The 21319-nt window shown below is 50.4% G+C and overlaps 1 protein-coding gene across 1 annotated transcript in view; it reads right to left on the bottom strand.

Annotated features, from left to right (window-relative positions):
- PIF1 (PIF1 5'-to-3' DNA helicase) overlaps positions 1–21068 on the bottom strand; it is a 71180-nt gene extending 50112 nt beyond the window's left edge. The window contains exons 1-5 of the mRNA XM_069642461.1: positions 20875–21068; positions 10692–11260; positions 8870–8999; positions 8655–8780; positions 6876–7029 (exon numbers count right to left, since the gene is read on the bottom strand). Of these exons, the coding sequence (XP_069498562.1) occupies positions 6876–7029; positions 8655–8780; positions 8870–8999; positions 10692–11243 (962 nt within the window). The 5' untranslated portion in view covers positions 11244–11260; positions 20875–21068. The remainder of the gene's footprint in view (positions 1–6875; positions 7030–8654; positions 8781–8869; positions 9000–10691; positions 11261–20874) is intronic.
- Positions 21069–21319: the final 251 nt, after the last annotated feature.

Genomic DNA, 21319 nt, shown 5'->3' with positions numbered 1-21319 from the left:
GGTACAACATAACCACTTCCGCAGGCTGTTCTGTACTTAACTGTTCCTTTTCCTCTCGCGGGATCATTAGTGGATTGTCTGTGGTGGAGGGTAAATCAATATTTGGAGCTGGAGCTTTGGGTGGGGGTACTTCCTCAAACAATCTCCAAAGATCTAATATCTCCTTCCTGTTCTGCCATTGTTTTCCCTTATACTTGAGGCGAATACATGTACATACCATATCAAGAACGCTTTTGTCAAAAGACCCTCCTTCTGGCCAAATCTGGGGCAACCCCTCCCCTTTCAATTCTGTTAACCATTGATCATGATATTTATTTATGCGTTCAGCATATCCCGGCAAGCTCTTGCAAATGTGTGACAAGGGAGTTTCAGCCCCCATCCTTTAAATCGCTAGCGCTACCACGTTCGCTTTCGTTACCTTTTATTAGCTGTAAATATGCGTATGTATTCCTTTATGGCACAGACAAGAGCGGACCTCTTAAAATTATCACCCACCGTTATTCACTGCACAAATCTCTTCTCACTCACCATATCTCATCTCCTTCCCATTCCCAGGCACTCTTATGTGATCTCACTTGTAATTGATCAAGTACTGGTTATGGCCACACTCTCTGACACCACCTCGCGGCCACCCGTTCGTCTCTCACACTCGTACGGTGCGCGCACCCTTCACAATGCTTTCCACTCACACTCTTTGTCTTTCTCCTCCCTTTCCTCCCTAACCAGCTGTCCCTGTTTTCCTGCTAAGGTTACTGTGTTCACGTCTGTACGTGCCACTACTGAGTCCCCGCTTTTTAAGATGTTCTAACTTCTTTATACCCTTCTCATTTTCGCCCCCTACCCCGTGGAAATGGAAAAAGAAGAAATAGAGAGAGAGAGCACAATCACTAAAAAATATTCCCGGTGTCTCCTTTTGCTAGACACCAATAACTTATTTCTCACTTCTTCATATATTCCCAGTACTAGTCTAGATAGCACTATGCGGCGCCGCCTTCCACCCCCTCTCGGAGCTAGGTTTCCGTCACTTCTACCACGTCACTTATTTCTTACTCCTAATGGCCATATGCAAAAGAAAGAATAAAGAAAATTTCAAGACCCGTCTGTAGTAGACCCCCGATATTCTTCTCCTCTACCTGTCCCCGTTCTGTTATTCCCAATTCCCTTTCTTTTCCCCTTGACGATCACTCGCACTCGGTACTCACGTGCCCGTCTTGAACCGATACTCTCCGAAACTGGGTCCGTCCAGGCGGCGTCACCGGTAACTCAACGGTCAGCCCCTGGCTCCGGCGAGCGGCACTCAAAGGGGATTTTTTTCCAATCGGGATCCCGTACCCTTTCTCATTGAGTGCGCACTTCTTATTGTGCCGGTCGCCGTTGGCGGGCGGCCTCCCGGAGACGGCTCACCGTGCGTATCCCTTCTCGACCGGAGATTCTCGTGCCACAAGGGGGTCGTTTAAGAAGGAGTTAGGAAAAATAGTTTGGAGATATCACGCTATCGGGGTCACCACTGAAAGGAAGCGCCCCCAATTCAGCACGATCCTCCCCGCAATGAGAGACAATAAGGGACTCTCCCGTAGTGGGAATAAGACCAAGACAGAGTGCGGGTGAGCGTAAGTGGGAGTTTATCCAAGGATAAGGCATGCAAAGAACTCTGCAACCTACGAGAGCGCTCTGCCTGACAATAGCAAAGACAGGCGTATTTCTAATACAAAAAACGTCATCAACACCTAAACACTATAGGGGGCACAAGTCAATTGGGATTGGGTGGTGTCGACTAACTATAGGTGTTGCTGGCGCGGGGTTGGTCTTGGCGGGACGACGTCACTGGTCAGCCTCGTGGGTTGGGTTGGGCCTGGCAGGCCGGCTTGAGGTCATCCATGCGGTGTTGATGTGCTGGGGCAGCCTGTGACAATAACGAATACCTTTCCTGTCTCATTTGCCCTAGGCCATGCACACTACAGTTATTCAGAAAATGACATTTACGTTCATTAATAAATCGCTTCACCAGCTTATCTTATAAAATAAACACAACACATGAGGAATGCACCTCGTGAGAGGTCTGGTGGTTGTCGGTTGGGGTGAGATTTACCTGTGTCTTATTGACCGGTATTTTAGGTCACGGGACGGGGCTCTGGGACCTGGGCCGAGTGATACATGTCTGTCTGCTGCGTTAGAAGTTATTATATAGATGGGTCTCTGTGTCTTGTCCCAATGATGGGGGTCGTCCTTACACGGGGTCAGGATTCTTGGGGGGGTTCGTGGGGATTTATGAGAGGGTGCTGGTAGATCAGTGGGTTCATCCGTGGGTTTATTACCGTGCTGTAAATAACACAGGTGGCGGGCTGTGGCCTTGGTTGCGGCGCCGGGGCCTCTGACTCTCTGAAGTAACGCCAGCTTGGTTGGGGGAGGTGAGGGAGCGCAGCACAAGTCTTAGCTTTTTTATCTGGCAGGCTTGGTGGGGTGGGAGAGGGAATGACCTTGCATATACTCACAAAGGTATTTTCCTCGTGCGTTGCTGATCAGTGAATGCAGAAGTTTTATACTGTTCTGCCTTATTTTAACGTTATTCAGACACACATATATATATATATATATTTCATTTTCGTTACACATTTCTTTAATACAGTCGGTTCCAGTACCTTTTCATTACCTAACATTATGTTCACTACATTGTGTGCGTATTGTATGTACATTAGACGTTATACGAGGGATATCTAGGTTATGGCCTACAGAGATTGATGCTCGCCGCTTTGGGTGATTCAAAACATATATGAGTTCAAGTTTCTACATACTATTGAAAAACACTTTTACAAATAGAGGTTACACGTTTGGTCAACATCTTTCTCCGTGGTTATAGCAGCATTAGTCCAGACCTGGAGGGATATCATATAACGTTACATTTTTATGGTTCGTTCACATTTTAAACAGAGGTAGTTCATTAATACCAATACTTGAACTATTTTCTACCTTCTTCAGATAGTGATGCTTCAGCTTTTTTCCCCGTTGCCCCGGCCTTGCGGTCCGGGTCATACGGGGTGCAATATCACATTGTTACTAATATAATGTTGCCGTGTTGGCATCTCGGGTTTAGCTCATCTCCGACTTTCTCATGGGAACGCGCTCGCAGCGGATCTGCCAGGGCTGCTGAGGCGGCAGAGATGCATGAAAGGCCCTCCAAAGGTGGGGGCCTCGTTACAGTGTGCTGAACTCACACCATGTTTGCTGTGCAAGATGGCGTCTAGGCCTAACTTAAGTTTCGGTAAATGCAAAGACAGGGTGCGTGTGGGCAATGTCGTCGGCGGGTGAACCCCCCTCCACCTGGGCCCGGGTGGCATGAGGGTGCTCCCACCGAGCCATGGTCCTCACCTGGGGAGGGAGCTGTAGGTGAGGAGGGCCTCGTGGCCATTCCTCCCCTACAACTGTCAACATGAACTGATAGCTCATATGTTCATTGCAAGTCACACCAGATCTCAGAAACCTGTAATACAATCTTCAATGATTCCCAAAGCCTTGTTCACGAATGTATCTTTCCACAATACTGGGCTTCTTTTCAAAGCAGAGATCCATTTTGCGTAAAATTATTTCATACGGGAGTAGTGTCAATGCTGGCTTGACCCTTCAGGTTGCTGGAGGCCTTTTAGAGTAGTGCATCCATCAAAACCTAAGCTGTGCATTAAAAGCGCACGTTTCCTATACACAATAAACCATGGGACATGGATGGCAAGCACATAGTCTTGGACAAGTGTCCCACCTCACCATGGGCTGTCCAGGATTGGGGAGAAACCGAAGTGGTAAATGTGCCATTGGACAGGAATATCTTCCTTTGCTTCTTTAGTTATTTATTCTGCCTTCTCGTGGGTCTCTGCACGGGATTGGAATCTATTATCCAGTCTAGATCTCTCGTTTCCTCCATGTATTTATTCCTTGAGCCATCTGATGCCGTTCTGCCCAGCACAGTCAACTGACTACTAGCAGGTGGCCGTCCTAGTTATGGTCACTGGACTGGGATACAACAGAACAGAGTGTGCCCGACCCAAAGATGGCCATCACTACGTTGCTTGGAATGGGTTTATGACCCCGACATCACCTATATCAGTTCGCTGCTGGGTGCTGTCAACGTAGTGCCCTCACGATACAGCTTTCTACAGCACGCTTGCCTTACCATGGATGAACGTCCAACTCAGTGATGCTGGTTAGTCTATCCCCACCCCCTCCCCAAATGCCTTGCCTGGACTCACTGGTGCCTCTGCGATGGCGAACGCGGAACGGGGTTGCCAAGTCAACTCACTGCCTGGTAGCTGCTTACCTCAGCCTCCCCTAGGGCACAGCATGGAACTGGTAGTCAGCTGCTTCTTCGACATTGGCACAAGCAGCACGGGTTAGGGGTCCTGCTCGCTGGTCGACACCAATACATGGAAGTCCACACGTTGCTTCATGTAAGAACTCCATTTTCAGTGATTATCCTAGGTGCATAGGTCACCTACTGCTAACGAAAATTACTCTCCCTCCAACTGTCCGCCTCCCCCTGGAGAACCTTCCTAGGATTTGAACTTCTGCACTCCAGGTTCCATGATGGAAACCCTCCCACAGTAGGTAGCAGTTCTATGGCCATAGCACATGTCGCAGTCCATAACAGGGTGTGGCCTACATTGTTCCCTCACCCCTTTATCCAATGTGCCAAACAAGGTCTTTACAGGAAGAGTGTGAATGAACTACCAAAGATAAACCTGCAGGTGATTGGAGAGTGCACAGAAGCAGGCTCAGTGCCAACACAGCAAGAAGCGATGAATGCACGCTCTTATGTAGGACAAATGTCAATACGGGGAAGGCTACTGCAATCCATGAATGAAGCAGACCCATCATGGTCGAGCAACATCTACAGATCAGAAAGAAAGGAGCTCAAGACCCACCTCCTTAAGGAATGGCTAGTTCCACGCACCCTGCAATCCCCACTCTACCAGAGACTGATCCTCCCCTGGTTGCTAGTTACCTTGCTGCCAAATTGCCTGCCCCATTTGCTCCCCGGTCCTGCTAGCTCTACTTCTCACCATGTAACCCAGATCACAAACCTGGTACTGGACCGTCTTCCAAAACAATTTCAGAGGGAACAGAGGTACTTCCCCCCCCCTCCCCTTCTGACCCCCCCTCCCCCCCTCGACTCCATGGATCGCTCCGGCATTTATTTTGTATTTGTAACACGCCGAAGCCCGCACACATCAGGACGAGAACAGAGACACAGACAGACAACAAAATATACGGGACGTCAGATTCATTTTCGCGATGGACTAGTCCTTTATAGTTTTCAGTTTCTTCCTGAAGGTCAGGTAATTGGATAGTAATCTTTAGTTCATTTCATTTAGTTGCCACTTTCGTAGCAAAGGAACGGCCAAGTCAATTTGCTTTTTTTGCGCGTGTGATTTTAACCAGTCCTTAAGCATCAGATCTCAAGGCCTGACCTGGTTCATTTCGGATTATTAGTTATTTCAGATATGCAGGGGCAGAACCATAAAAGGCAATGGTGAACGATGGTCAGTGCTTTAAAGGCGATGTGGTCATCTAAGGCTATCCAGTGGAGAGTCTTTCTATCCTCAGTGATGTGCTCTCCTCGTTTTCATTGTAATGGTTCTTACCGCATTATTCTGACATTGCGCACTACAAACTTGTTGGCTCCAACCAGAACGGCATCATAATCTAATCTAGAAAGGATCGTGGCTCTGGCAATGATGGTACAATTGGTTTCACTCAGTACCTGTCTGGTGCGCCCTAATAGTCCCTGGTAGTACTGACAGTTTTTAAGTACGCTATATGAGCCTCTGCCCCCAAAGGGATGCCTGCAGGTAGACACCCAATATTTTAACATTGTCAGAAACCAGAATACGTGTGTCTTTGATGCTAAAGGAAGCACAGTCTGAGTCGTCTTTGGCCCTAGCCTGGGATGATCCAAACATCATAAGCTCCGTCTTGCTTCCGTTTAAACAGAGCCAGTTTGGCTTCATCCAAGCCTCGATTGAGTTGTAGATGTTAGCAACCTTGGTGTTATCTGAATTATTGCACCCACTCAGTTCAAATACTAGCTGGGTGTCATCAGCAAAGTTGGTGAAAAATACTCCTAGGTTGGTAAAGAGAGTGCATAGACACCGTAGGTACAGATTAAACAGGAGAGAGGGGCGGGTCGTGGGGATAGGGGGAGACAGACTAGCCCCCTGTGGTACACCGCAGTTAATGAGGCAAGGCAAAAAAAACTGATCGCCACAATGGATTTTGGAGCTACGCTCCGCACGAAAAGAGGACACCCTGTGTGATAAACAAGGAGCCCAACCACGATGGATACTGGTGAACATGGTGAGCACTCGCCAATCCTTACACAAGGTTAGCTTCAAGATAAAGTCCTGTATTCTTGGATGTTGCAGGAAACTGGCATGAACGTGCATGATTTATTTCAGGGCCAACCTCACAGACCTATCTGAAGTAGATTCTGTAAGCTTCACCAGCACACACTGCAGTGGCAGTGTTGCAAACCACCTTTTATCACAACACAGATATGGTTTAGTCACTCGAAAGTAGGATGACCTTGAGTGCCCACCCACTCTTGGTCACATGACTGACTTAGCCTTGCTGTTTGGCAGAGTCTTCAAAGGGCCCACCCCCAAAGTTGCGTTGAACCCCTGTTGCCAAGTGCGCTGCTTAAGTGATGGTTTAGATCAGTCAAAAAGAGAGAAGACGTCTGCTACAGTTCTGCCTTGCCCTGGGAGCAGTAGTAAAGCGCGCGCACACACAGGACAAGCGTTATGGAAGCTAAAGCACTACGATGGAGCAAGCTTTGCCACAAGCATACATGAAGCACAGTAATCAAAAGGAGCGGCGACCCCTCTCACCTGGCGACAGCCTCCAGCTTATCGAAGAATTCACCCTCCACCATGGAGACTTCGTCGATGATCAGGTGGTGGCAGCTGACCCAGTGCTGACGCACTCCGGGTCTCTGGGCCAGCTCAATGCACTGCTCGAGGGAGCCCTTCCCAGAACCAATTCCTTGAGGGGGTGAAAGAAAAAAACAGTCAAGCTGCAATGTCATCCAGGAGGTTAGGTGGGTCCCCCCTCCCCCCCACGTCCCCATTAAAAATAAATAAATCACAAATCATTTTCGCACTAGACAGACACTCTTTAAAGGACCCTAGAAATGGAGCACACCTTTATGGACCATTCTTTGACAAATCTTTTCCCACTCCTCGGTAGTCCCAAAGGTCCCCCCCCACCACCCTTCTCTACTAGCATTACCTTCCCACTCGAGTACGCAAACCCTGCAGGGTCCCTGGGCTGCAGCTCAGACATCTACCTGCATTTCGCGGTTAGCGGTGTGCAAGATACCCCCTAAATCAGATTGGGGCCCTTGCACAAGTTACACACAACCCACATCTAGCAATTCGCAAAGGGATCCTCCCCGACAGACCCCCAAAATGTTCCACAGACGATATAAATTCTACCAAACACACCGCATAACTCTCCCATCCCAGTCTTCAACCTCACCTTCCAACTATCTTCTCCACGCCCCAACAAATCCTTGCCCATCCCTTGGCTACCACAGAACAAATCAGCGACCACCTGCACTCCCCATGATGGGGACTTTTAGCCAAACTTCTCCGGCTGTACTAACACCACCCAACTTAACCCACCACACACAGTCTCATGATGCTGCCAACAAAACTCACTAATAGAACGCTCCTGCAACCAACCGCACCAAATAAGAGATACCAGCGTGCCGGATGTCAGCATCGCTAAACGCAAACACTTGAACACAATGTAGGAGCAACAAACCAGTCTCAACATCACTCAATTAACAGAACACCACTGGTCGTTCAGATACAAAAGGCTACTCTCCAACAGTGCAAACCTCAAACATAAACCAGGCGGCCAAGCCCTAATGTACCAAATCGTCAACATGAACCAATGGCATGGTGGAAGTCTTCAGCTACTGTACTCAATACATGCTAACTACGCACATCTCCCAATGGGACCAGACTTCACAATTGTACACTTTCACTAAGCCAGAGTCACAGTACGCCAACAAGAACCACAAGGAGGTAACCATGACACCCAAGCAGATCTCCATTAGGTGAAAACTACAGACTAAAACCATTACAGTTTCCAATACACAGAAACCGAACACCACTGGAAAGCCCTACCAAACAAGCTATGCATGGTGACACAAGAGCTGTGCAGAAACAATGCACAATACTAGGTCAGATGTGCAGGATAAAAACACTTGTCACCATAACATAGTAGTGCCCATTGATTGCACTTCAATCTGCCATTCGGGAAGCCGGTCTTGTGCATGCCACGGGCCAGGCAGATTATCTTGGAGTGCTAATATTCTGAGTTAGTAAAGCTGGCCTCCCGGTTGTTCTGATGTGGCAGTGGAACTCTACAGTGCAAGGCCATTTAAGCAATCTTCTGGCTTCCGAGTCATCAGACCATTGGTTCTGCTACTCCAGACTAAATGACCAAAATGCACCTGCCGGTCCCAAGTGAGAGTGTCCTTTCAAACTATGGTTTTACTTCCTTAGGCAACAGATCACTAGCTACCCCACTGAGAGAATGCCCCATCTACCACTTGCCCACCTGGATACCTCCTCACCCCACCCCAGCCCCTGCCTTACCTGCAAAGGCATGTAGCGTTGTTCCACCAATGTGACAGGCTGCTACTCCTGTGCTGGCAGTGGCGTAGGTGCTCTTGGGCGGGAGGGACCCCACAATCCTCTTCAGTAGGTACGACTTCCCGGTTCCTTTTAAAACCAGAGTAATAGGGAGTTAGCTTCCAGCAGCAGCCGCCGCCTAGGTCAGTCATTCAGCCTCAATAAGGTGATGTTCTTACCAGCACTGCCCGTGAAGAAAACATTCTTGCCGCTGAGCACAGTGTTCAGTACCAACATCTGCTCATTGGAGAGCCGTGCCCGGGTGGGCATCGTAAGTGTGGGCTTCTTTGGGGGCCGCAGATTTGCTACCTAAACAAGGGTAGGCATAAAGGAAATGTAAAGTCAAAACAAGAAGTAGACTAGGCACTAGAATGAGCAGGTGATGCAAGGTCCGACCACCCACCTCATCTCCTTTCACCCGATGAATTCTTTGGAATATATCCACACCGTAAGCCAGGGCTTGCCAAATGTACTAGCTACTAGCATACGAGCATTGCACAGTAGTTTTTATGAAGGGCAAGTACCATTTGCACAATCACCTCCCCCATCACCAAACTCATAGCACAGTCCACTACCTAACACTTGTGTACGAGCGCGATACAAATAAAATATATCAGACCTATACACAGCTTTTTCAGCATTGTTTTTCTGCTGCTCTGTGGCTGTTCACTTCCCACTAGATGCAGTGGCTCCCTTCACACAATCAAATATAGAGCAATTTATACCATAATAGATATGGAACAATATGAGCTACTGCAGCAGGAAGAGGGCGCAAGATCAGGCCAGGCCAGGCCTCCTGCAACCGCTCTCAAGTGGACTGCAGAAAAACAAGTTGCCTCAGCCAGCGAGCGGTTTGTTATAACGCAGAGGTCTTTCCGGTGGCCTCGCAATCAGGTGCGCGGTTTGTGGTTGTGAAGGAGCTACAGAGTGCACCCACTCCCCGCACTGCAGGGTTACAGCAGAGATCCCTTGTGAACATGGCAAAGATCCACACCAGACAATGGCATCCATCTTGGAAGGATGTCCGAGCTCGGTCAGCACCAGGCTTCATCGCTCTGCTGAATTCTACAGTTAAAGCCCAATAACAGCCAAGTCCCGTGACCTTGCAGTAAACTCTTACTTCAGTCTCTGGGCAACTGTAGATCACCTGCATGGATTTTGCTCTGCCAAGAGAAATATTTAACAGCCATGCCGATATCCCCCATCCCCCCTCCACCCCAGGCATGAGACACTACTCAAAATCAGAGCCCCGATGAGAAACGCCCACCTCCTCCAACCGGACCAGAAGAGACATCCAAAATTCCAAAAGCCACTTCAGGTCCAGTTATCCCTCCTACCCCCTTCCAGCCCCCAAGTCATCCAGCTGATGCCCCTCACCCTCTACACTTTATACCCGTCCCACCTCCTCCCCTTTGAAGTGCAATGCCACAATTGGGAATCGCTGTGGTGCCAAAGTCCCCCAAGGACCCTGATCCCAGGGGGAGCTTTTCGACTGACCCCTATGAAAAGGCATACCTTTCAAAACCCTTCCCCCAAAGATTCGGGGCTTGTGACATTGCAGATCTAGAAGCAGAATTTTTTTCTGAGCGGGTCTCATTCTTGTGGTCAACGTTATCCTCGTGAGGTTTGTGAAAATGCAAGGCTTTCATAACTCTGAAGAGCAGACTTGGTAGTCGTTTTCTCAGTTCCCCTATCAGAACATACTAGACCCTCTAGACCACCCCCACACTCCCAATAGCATAGTCAAAGCACTATATTGCGCTAACCACCCACATCACACCATGCACAGCCACAACAAGGAGTAGCAACTTTTGGTTGGGTGCTGATGTAAATTGGTTCCATGTACAGCGCTTTGGCAACATTGTGATATGAATATCAAATGTATCATATCAGACAGACCTCAGAACTTGCACTCATCACTCGCAAATCCTTGGAATAAATGATAGGAACAACACTGCACTCCACCATGCCCCCCACACTTTCAGGCTGATGGGAACTTACTGCACAGGTCTCGGAGGACGTGGTTCTTGCTCGCTTTTGTTGCCCATTAACACCTCTGTCTCCCAGTACTTTCCCCTTCACAGGCGTTTCGTTGGCCTTGGCTCGCTGCTCGTTTGCCTGCTGGATGTCCTTTGACTGGATTGGACTAATGGTCTCAAAGGTACGCGGAAGGCCAGAGACCAGCCGCATTCGGTCAGTGACTGGTTTGTTGACATTCTGTTCCACTTCGTGCTTCACCATAAGAGTCTTCATGAAGAGCTTCAGCTTGCTTGGGGGGCAGTTGGAAATGAGCACCTGGATGTTCTCGGGTACCAGTAGGATTGTGCCCTTCCCATCCCGCAGGAAGCGGGAGAAGAGCTTAATCTGCCTCAACACAAAGTTTTGGGGCAGCTTCCCATCGTTGACTTGTAGGACAATCTCTCGGAACTCGTTGCGGCCAAGTGTGAGCATGGCACTGCGCATGGCTTTGCGCTTGGTGGACTGCCCGGATGCATTCAGGTGCTCAATGGTGGCACTGCACTGGATCTCTGCAGACAGTTGTGCCCCCAACATCTTTTCCACACCAAGGCCTTTAAGAAGAAAGACAGGCAGTTATAAGGCATGCAGCGGTAACCATCTCCTGCCTAGACAGTCTCACAGGCACATCTCCGAGCCCAGTCAACAGCCACAAATGCACGTCTCTGCACACTATTCCACCAGCCTTCCCATAGACCTTCCCAGCACCACTCCCTGCACACTATTCCACCAGCCTTCCCATAGACCCTCCCAGCACCACTCCAGTCATCCCTGCACACTATTTCACAGCCTTCCCATAGACCCTCCCAGCACCACTCCAGTCATCCCTGCACACTATTTCACCAGCCTTCCCATAGACCCTCCCAGCACCACTCCCTGCACACTATTCCACCAGCCTTCCCATAGACCCTCCAAGCACCACTCCCTGCACACTATTCCACCAGCCTTCCCATAGACCCTCCCAGCACCACTCCCTGCACACTATTCCACCAGCCTTCCCATAGACCCTCCCAGCACCACTCCATTTATCCCTGTACACTATTCCACCAGCCTTCCCATAGACCCTCCCAGCACCACTCCAGTCACCCCGTACACTATTCCACCAGCCTTCCCATAGACCCTCCCAGCACCACTCCCTGCACACTATTCCACCAGCCTTCCCATAGACCCTCCCAGCACCACTCCATTTATCCCTGTACACTATTCCACCAGCCTTCCCATAGACCCTCCCAGCACCATGCCATTCATCCCCGTACACTATTCCACCAGCCTTCCCATAGACCCTCCCAGCACCACTCCCTTCATCCCTGTACAATCAGTTTTTCCAGTGACCGCTCCGCCGCCATCCACTCTCCCACATAAACATCCGTCCTTCTAAACTCCTGCACAGTTGATCAGAAGCAGATGGGAGGAGAGGAAATAGAGGGCTGTTGTGTCCCCGATTCCTGCCAATGCATCGGGCGGGAAACAGGGTAGGAGTAGGCCCGTGTGGGTGGGCCTCGCTGCGCAACTCCGGCAGGAGCAGTAAAGACAAGGACACCTTTCGTGTTGCTGTCTTGCCCCGGAACTGCCTCTGCGGCGCGGGGACGGGGCCTTTATTTGAACGCCTTGCGTCACCGCGTAGCGGGACGCAAGGCGGGTATAACAGAGGGCCAAGAAGAAAATAGGCCTTGTGCAAAGCTTCTTACGTCAACAAAAGAGTTGTTTTCTGAAGCAACCCCCGCCCACCCCATTGCGTCTGTTGTAGCTTACAAATATGGATAGGTTCAGGAAAATAAGTACCAAATAAAACGCACTTCATTAGACGACAGAGCGTCTAAACGTAAATGAGTCTATTGGCGGAACCGAAATCTCCACGACAGGACGATATCGATTCCAATCTCGGCTTACACCATTTTAGTTAGTTGTATACCAATGCCATTTTAAAAATGCAGAATATTTATACTGAACACCAGTGCAGTATTAACATTTTTAGGAAGGGGGGGCGGGGGCAGAGTGAAGGGCAAAGTTACTACCTCTTGGATGCACAGTATACAATTCCCGCCTTCAGCACGTGAAGATGGGCAGGCATTAGGTTAGAAGCGTAGCACTGGGACAACACACTCGCCTTGGAAACAAGGCCACGCCAGCAGCACAAGTTCAATACCCAATATTTCCCACAAACCTATCTCCCAATCCGAGGAGGAAGGGAACGGAGGGGGTACATGCACCTCGTGTGGCACTTCCCACACGAAGCTCAGGGGACATGCAAGGAATATTCCACTTGATCACATTGCTAATGAGTCTGGCTGGGTGCCCCCCAGCAATGGCTCAGCCTGTTGTGCCACCTTTCACTGGAGTATCAGGATGCACAGAAAATACAGATGTTTTGAGCCGATTGACTTTTTCAACCTTTGTGTGGATGATGGGTTCATTTCAGATATGGTTGAGCAAACAAATCTGTATGCTGAACAGTTCTTGAGGGAACGAGGTGCCAATCTGAAACCCCATTCCCGAGCAGACCTTTGGGTTCCAACTACGAGTGTTGAGATAACATTTTGGGGTCTCACTCTGCTCTTGGGACAAATAAGGGAGCCGTCCATCTCACTGTACTGGTCTACTGAAGCTGTATTTGCAAGCCCCTTTTCCCCCCAGCAACAATGAGTAAGATCGCTTCCTAGCACTGGAACGTATGCTGCATTTCAATGACGACTCTGCAGCATGATGTTACCAAATATCTGTATGCCCTATATATGCTATGTACCTGTATCCCCATATATATCTGTATTCCATATATTCACACACACACCTCTATCCATCCTGTCACTATACATATGTATGTCGCTATGTACGTCCCCACTGTCCTGCTCATGTGCCTGGTCTCCGGCACTTATACTGATAACCACCATATCACACCACTACGTTTACTCTCTTCTATACACCATCATTCAACTAGAACACAGCTTTACCCCTCATAATTTGGCCTAGCAGTTCACATACAAACACGACCCCATGAACATCTCATCACCCTAATAAAACACCGCTAGCTGAAGCACATTCCGGCTAGCATAGGCGTTCCTCTGGCCTAACGCAGCAGAACCCAGTCTGGGTGTCCACCCACCAGATTGCACACATCCAACTGATATCTTCAGCACAACAATCGCTAAGAAGCAGCTATCATCTAACAACTACACCAGCTGCACACATATCCGGTGCACCCGCGCACCATACGTCACTCTACTGACTTGAACTACGGCTCCCGAGGGCGTTCAACCCACCAGCGCTTTGAGGTCATACCAACGATATATAAGGTGCTATATAAATGCCAAGTAACAAACATTTCCTCAAAAATGGTTACTAAAATGCTATTAACTGAAATAGAAATATGAAAAATTGGTCACGTTATTATGATGCAAGATATCGGGCTTACGTTGAGCGGACCTCCTTCACATTGTGGATCGAAAGGTTGGAATGGCGAATCATTGAAAATGAAGTGTCAGTGGGGACCATCTCTTATCCGATCTGTAGAATTAGTGTATCCCGATCTAATGTCCATATCATGAGGACTAGTCATGGCTTCCCAACATCCTGGTAAATGACTTTGGGAGATTGGGTGACAGGGACATGGGCCTTCAATGAAAGGAAATGCGGTGGATAGTAGAACTGTACCCTCATGGAGTTTGAGGGGGGTCAGGAGCTTTAAGTAATAAATAAGTCTGATTGCCACCTAATGCTCAGAGTATGATATCACTGCAGGAGGTTTGATTGCAGGCATCAGTAGCTATTGATGGCTATGTGGTAATTCAACAATTTGCGTCATCAACAAACAGCGGTCGCCCTATCGGGAGGCTTACTAGTATCCATCGTGAGCGACATCTTACTGAGGTATGACATTCTCTCAAATAGACATTATGGCTTAGATCAATAAAACGTACCTTACAAGGCGACCGTACCCCAAACCCAATATCACTTGTCATTTTGTACTGGAATCCTTCTGCTTCTATGGTGAACACATTCCTCGTTCTGACTAATCAAGTTATGAAAAGCTTAAATGGGAAGTGCCGTGGGTAAGAATATTAATCGAGGCGACTATAATTCTAATTGAAAAACCGCCTTGATCGATAATGGCCACAGCAGTTGCTTTTGCAGCACTGTTCTTCCGATAAAGAAAAGGATTGGCTTTTTCTGATTATTAGAATTTGCATATTGCTATTGGCAGTGTTAAAGATGGTGTACCAGGCAAACCTATATTGAAAAATGGTAAACTGATCTCCTGTATCCTGGTGTTATCACCATCACGGTTTGGTATGTGCAATACTTTTAAGATTGAGGACACAAATGTAAGGGACCATGACATTTTGATTGATAGCTTTACATTGAAAATCAAGTGAGATTACAACTGACACAATTAACCTAGCAGTTAACCCAGGCATAAATAGGATTGCAATTAGGATCCATAACGCACACGTTTTTAATGCTCAGGAGAGAATCTTCAGAAAAAAAGTCTCTGGCGATCAGGGTGAGGTAGAAAATCTCCCTTGCATCGTGGTTCTTGGTCTTCCCTATTGATACAAGGCCCGCACTCCCCTGTGCCCCCGATAAAAAAAAGTGGGAAGTACCCAGATTATATTCCACAAGATGTTAAGTGCTACCTTCTCCAAAAGCATCTGCTTTAGTCAGAGGGCGAGGGACCGGCTGGTCCTCCAGAGGTTTTGACTGCTGCTCCCACCCGTATATTTCATGAGATTATGGGAGCTGTAGTCCTCAACATGTGGTGAGCCATAGGTTGCAGACCCCAGCAGTAGGATATACCCCTCTACAATTCTAAAGATCTGCCACCAAAAGGGGGTACCCACACAGCCAGGTGAGCGAGGAAACTCACGGGGCACGCTCCTTAACCCTGGGAGGTTCAACACAACCCAAGGTCACAAACAGGATCTGAGTCTGTGACGAAGTAATCCCAGGGAACCAGGAAAAGGGAAACAAAAAATGGGCTTCTGGGACCTTCAACCCAGGACTAGTTCAGATTAGTAAGGGTAAGCAAGCAATGCAAGGACTTCGTAGACGTGATACCATTAGACAATAATGCTTTGTTAATAGTCTGGAGGGCGTACCATGTAGCGGCTACAGTTACCCAGGAGGTGGTCTTCTTGTCTGGCCGTCAGGAGGCAACTCCACGTTTGCAAGTTATCCACTGGTTAGAGCCAGTCATTTAAAATTAAATTAGTTGTTATTCACTGAAGCTTGACACTGTACAAATCATTCCTGCTCTGGCGCCTCTTCATCAAACCTTGCCAAGTACAATACAGGCACAAAGGACATGCACCATTTTTACACAAAAACCCACAAGCCCCACATCCACCACAACAGAGATCCACAAAGAATTCCAGGCACTGGGCCTTACCCATCTGGACACAAGCCAGTGCTCAGAATCAAAGCAGGATTAGAAAGCCAACTCACGCAGACACCAATTCCTCCTTGTTCTGCAAGCACCAACAAATGAACACATCCCCCATCCTCTTCCCTTGCTAACCCACCCACGTGAGCACCTGGAGACCACCAACAGACGAACAGAACCCCCACCCTATTCCTCTTCCCTCAGTAACCCACCCACGTGAGCACCTGGAGACCACCAACAGACGAACACAACCCCCATCCTATACCTCTTCCCTCAGTAACCCACCCACGTGAGCACCTGGAGACCACCAAGAGATGAACACAACCCCCATCCAATTCCCTTGCTAACCCACCCACGTGAGCACCTGGAGACCACCAACAGATGAACACAACCCCCATCCTATTCCCTTGCTAACCCACCCACGTGAGCACCTGGAGACCACCAACAGATGAACACAACCCCCATCCTATTCCCTTGCTAACCCACCCACGTGAGCACCTGGAGACCACCAACAGATGAACACAACCCCCATCCTATTCCTCTTCCCTCGCTAACCCACCCACGTGAGCACCTGGAGACCACCAACAGATGAACACAACCCCCATCCTATTCCTCTTCCCTCAGTAACCCACCCACGTGAGCACCTGGAGACCACCAACAGATGAACACAACCCCCATCCTATACCTCTTCCCACAGTAACCCACCCACGTGAGCACCTGACACAACCCCCATCCTATTCCCTTGCTAACCCACCCACGTGAGCACCTGGAGACCACCAACAGATGAACACAACCCCCATCCTATTCCTCTTCCCTCAGTAACCCACCCACGTGAGCACCTGGAGACCACCAACAGATGAACACAACCCCCATCCTATTCCTCTTCCCTCAGTAACCCACCCACGTGAGCACCTGGAGACCACCAACAGATGAACACAACCCCCATCCTATTCCTCTTCCCTCAGTAACCCACCCACGTGAGCACCTGGAGACCACCAACAGATGAACACAACCCCCATCCTATACCTCTTCCTCGCTAACCCACCCACGTGAGCACCTGGAGACCACCAACAGATGAACACAACCCCCATCCTATTCCTCTTCCCTCAGTAACCCACCCACGTGAGCACCTGGAGACCACCAACAGATGAACACAACCCCCATCCTATACCTCTTTCCTCGCTAACCCACCCACGTGAGCACCTGGAGACCACCAACAGATGAACACAACCCCCATCCTATTCCTCTTCCCTCAGTAACCCACCCACGTGAGCACCTGGAGACCACCAACAGATGAACACAACCCCCATCCTATTCCTCTTCCCTCAGTAACCCACCCACGTGAGCACCTGGAGACCACCAACAGATGAACACAACCCCCATCCTATACCTCTTTCCTCGCTAACCCACCCATGTGAGCACCTGGAGACCACCAACAGATGAACACAACCCCCATCCTATTCCTCTTCCCTCAGTAACCCACCCACGTGAGCACCTGGAGACCACCAACAGATGAACACAACCCCCATCCTATACCTCTTCCCACAGTAACCCACCCACGTGAGCACCTGACACAACCCCCATCCTATTCAACCCCCATCCTATTCCTCTTCCCTCAGTAACCCACCCACGTGAGCACCTGGAGACCACCAACAGATGAACACAACCCCCATCCTATACCTCTTTCCTCGCTAACCCACCCACGTGAGCACCTGGAGACCACCAACAGATGAACACAACCCCCATCCTATTCCTCTTCCCTCAGTAACCCACCCACGTGAGCACCTGGAGACCACCAACAGATGAACACAACCCCCAACCTATTCCTCTTCCCGCAGTAACCCACCCACGTGAGCACCTGGAGACCACCAACAGATGAACACAACCCCCATCCTATTCCTCTTCCCTCAGTAACCCACCCACGTGAGCACCTGGAGACCACCAACAGATGAACACAACCCCCATCCTATTCCTCTTCCCTCAGTAACCCACCCACGTGAGCACCTGGAGACCACCAACAGATGAACACAACCCCCATCCTATTCCTCTTCCCTCAGTAACCCACCCACGTGAGCACCTGGAGACCACCAACAGATGAACACAACCCCCATCCTATTCCTCTTCCCTCAGTAACCCACCCACGTGAGCACCTGGAGACCACCAACAGATGAACACAACCCCCATCCTATACCTCTTCCTCGCTAACCCACCCACGTGAGCACCTGGAGACCACCAACAGATGAACACAACCCCCATCCTATTCCTCTTCCCTCAGTAACCCACCCACGTGAGCACCTGGAGACCACCAACAGATGAACACAACCCCCATCCTATACCTCTTTCCTCGCTAACCCACCCACGTGAGCACCTGGAGACCACCAACAGATGAACACAACCCCCATCCTATTCCTCTTCCCTCAGTAACCCACCCACGTGAGCACCTGGAGACCACCAACAGATGAACACAACCCCCATCCTATTCCTCTTCCCTCAGTAACCCACCCACGTGAGCACCTGGAGACCACCAACAGATGAACACAACCCCCATCCTATACCTCTTTCCTCGCTAACCCACCCACGTGAGCACCTGGAGACCACCAACAGATGAACACAACCCCCATCCTATTCCTCTTCCCTCAGTAACCCACCCACGTGAGCACCTGGAGACCACCAACAGATGAACACAACCCCCATCCTATACCTCTTTCCTCGCTAACCCACCCACGTGAGCACCTGGAGACCACCAATAGATGAACACAACCCCCATCCTATTCCCTTGCTAACCCACCCACGTGAGCACCTGTCGATTCTCTGGTGCTCTTGAAGACAAGAGTGAAGCCAAAATCTATACTACTGCCATAATGACTTGGGCTGCACTGGCGGTAAGCCTACCTGTGCTCAGTCAAGTGGGGAAGGAGTCAGCATCCAAGATGGCAAATCCCTACTTTCATGTGGCGCTCAAACAGAACCCAAAGGGACTGCACTCAGATGTCAAATATAGTTGCCAAAGAGAAATGCAGGAGTGAGAATCAGTGATAACTGAACACATGTGTTAGAAGACTCGATCAGTGGGCGGAGATCGACATTAAAAAGAGTCACGATGACGACTGAACTGCACACAAAAAAGTCAATCCCCATGGCCAAGTCCCCATATGTCACACAGGACAACCTGATAGGTCTTGGGAGTGTTGGCACTTGTGTGCCCAAACAGCCCCAGAATCCACAGCGGAAAGCCAGTACTACCCCAGGGTGGCATGCATGGTATGGGAGCAGCTCAGCAGGTGTCAGGCTCCCTCTACTTTACCAGTGAGGGGCAGCTCATGTGCCAGCCCCCTCCCCCGCACTGCAGCCTCTTGCCCACTGCATCCATTGCTCATCAGGACAGAGAACACACAGAAAGAAGCCACAGACGGAGGTGGGTGGAGTTCATAGACGTATTCCCTAAAGAAACCTCACTCTTCACAAACCAAAGGCTGGGGTCAGAGGCATGTTTCACGGCCCCGTGTCCGGCTCTTTGGTATGGGGTAGTGGACGTGCCTGGGGATTCAGCAAGTGCCGGATTTGGTGCATGTTAAGCAACTGACTGAAAACACCGGGGACATCACACATGGGAATTGGCATCAGTGCTCAGTCTCCCCCAGGCTATGCACCACACAGCTGCATCGCGTGCGTGTTTCTCATGCCTTGTAGCCTGTGTGTGATCAGATATGTGCTCTCATCACACAGCTATGTCCCATACAACCTATTTACCTTGTGGCTACAGCCCCACTGCGTTGAACCCCTTAAACGGTGCACCATCTACACAGGCAGGCTTTCCCAGCTGTGGGCAGGGGGCTCCCAGAAATCTTGAGCCTGCCCCTGCCCCGCGTGCACTGGGGGCCAACAGGGGAGTGCATATGAAGTGGTGCAGCGGTGGTATGGGGCCAGCAGGGGTGCGCATATGCAGTGCTATGGGGCCAGCAGGGGTGCGCATACGCAGTGGTGCAGCGGTGGTATGGGGCCAGCAGGGGTGTGCATATGCAGGGGTGGTATGGGGCCAGCAGGGGTGTGCATATGCAGTGGTGCAGGGGTGGTATGGGGCCAGCAGGGGTGTGCATATGCAGTGGTGGTATGGTGCCAGCAGGGGTGTGCATATGCAGCGGTGGTAGGGGCCAGCAGGGGTGTGCATATGCAGTGGTGGTATGGTGCCAGCTGGGGTGTGCATATGCAGTGGTGGTATGGGGCCAGCAGGGGTGTGCATACGCAGTGGTATGGGGCCAGCAGGAGTGTGCATATGCAGTGGTGGTATGGGGCCAGCAGGGGTGTGCATATGCAGTGCTATGGGGCCAGCAGGGGTGTGCATATGCAGTGGTGGTATGGGGCCAGCAGGGGTGTGCTAATGCAGTGGTGGTATGGGGCCAGCAGGGGTGTGCATATGCAGCGGTGGTATGGGGCCAGCAGGGGTGTGCATATGCAGTGGTGCAGGGGTGGTATGGGGCCAGCTGGGGTGTGCATATGCAGTGGTGGTATGGGGCCAGCAGGGGTGTGCATATGCAGTGGTATGGGGCCAGCAGGGGTGTGCATATGCAGTGGTATGGGGCCAGCAGGGGTGTGCATATGCAGTGGTATCGGGCCAGCAGGGGTGTGCATATGCAGTGGTGGTATGGGGCCAGCAGGGGTGTGCATATGCAGTGGTGCAGGGGTGGTATGGGGCCAGCAGGGGTGTGCATATGCAGTGGTGGTATGGGACCAGCAGGGGTGTGCATATGCAGTGGTGCAGCGGTGTGTGCACCCTGAGGTCGGGAATCTCACCTGTTACTGGTTCCTGCGCTGGATGTTGCCGCTTCGCTGGGTCTGGAGCCCGAGGAACCACCGCCGCTGCCGCCCGTGCCCCCGGTCTGCGGGCACTACTCGGTGAAGCAGACTCCTGGCACACACAGATGCACAAGATGCACTTTCAAAAACGCCGGCTCCAGCAGCAGCCAATCAGGGAGAGGGCATTTAAAGAACCCACCAATGGGGAGACGGGGTCTGTCGGCAACGGTCTCGTGACGTCAGAGCGGGGCAGAAGCGATCGATGTCATTGCGGGGCGGAACTGGGCCAGTGTCGCACAGACCAATAGGAACAAGGAGAGTAAAAGAGTGCGAGAAAGAGAGGAAGGACGGCTGCCGCTTGTGGTCCCCATGGTAACGCGGCGGCGGCGGCCATCTTACTAGGGGCATGACCGGGCCATTGGGGGAGGGGTTGCCAGGTGCG

The sequence above is a fragment of the Ambystoma mexicanum genome, chromosome 1q (genome assembly GCF_040938575.1).
Source record: "Ambystoma mexicanum isolate Mex_15411 chromosome 1q, UKY_AmexF1_1, whole genome shotgun sequence".
Taxonomy (NCBI): Eukaryota; Metazoa; Chordata; class Amphibia; order Caudata; family Ambystomatidae; genus Ambystoma; species Ambystoma mexicanum.
The sequence above is the reverse complement of the archived record's forward strand: the minus strand, read 5'-3'. Positions and strand labels throughout refer to the sequence as shown.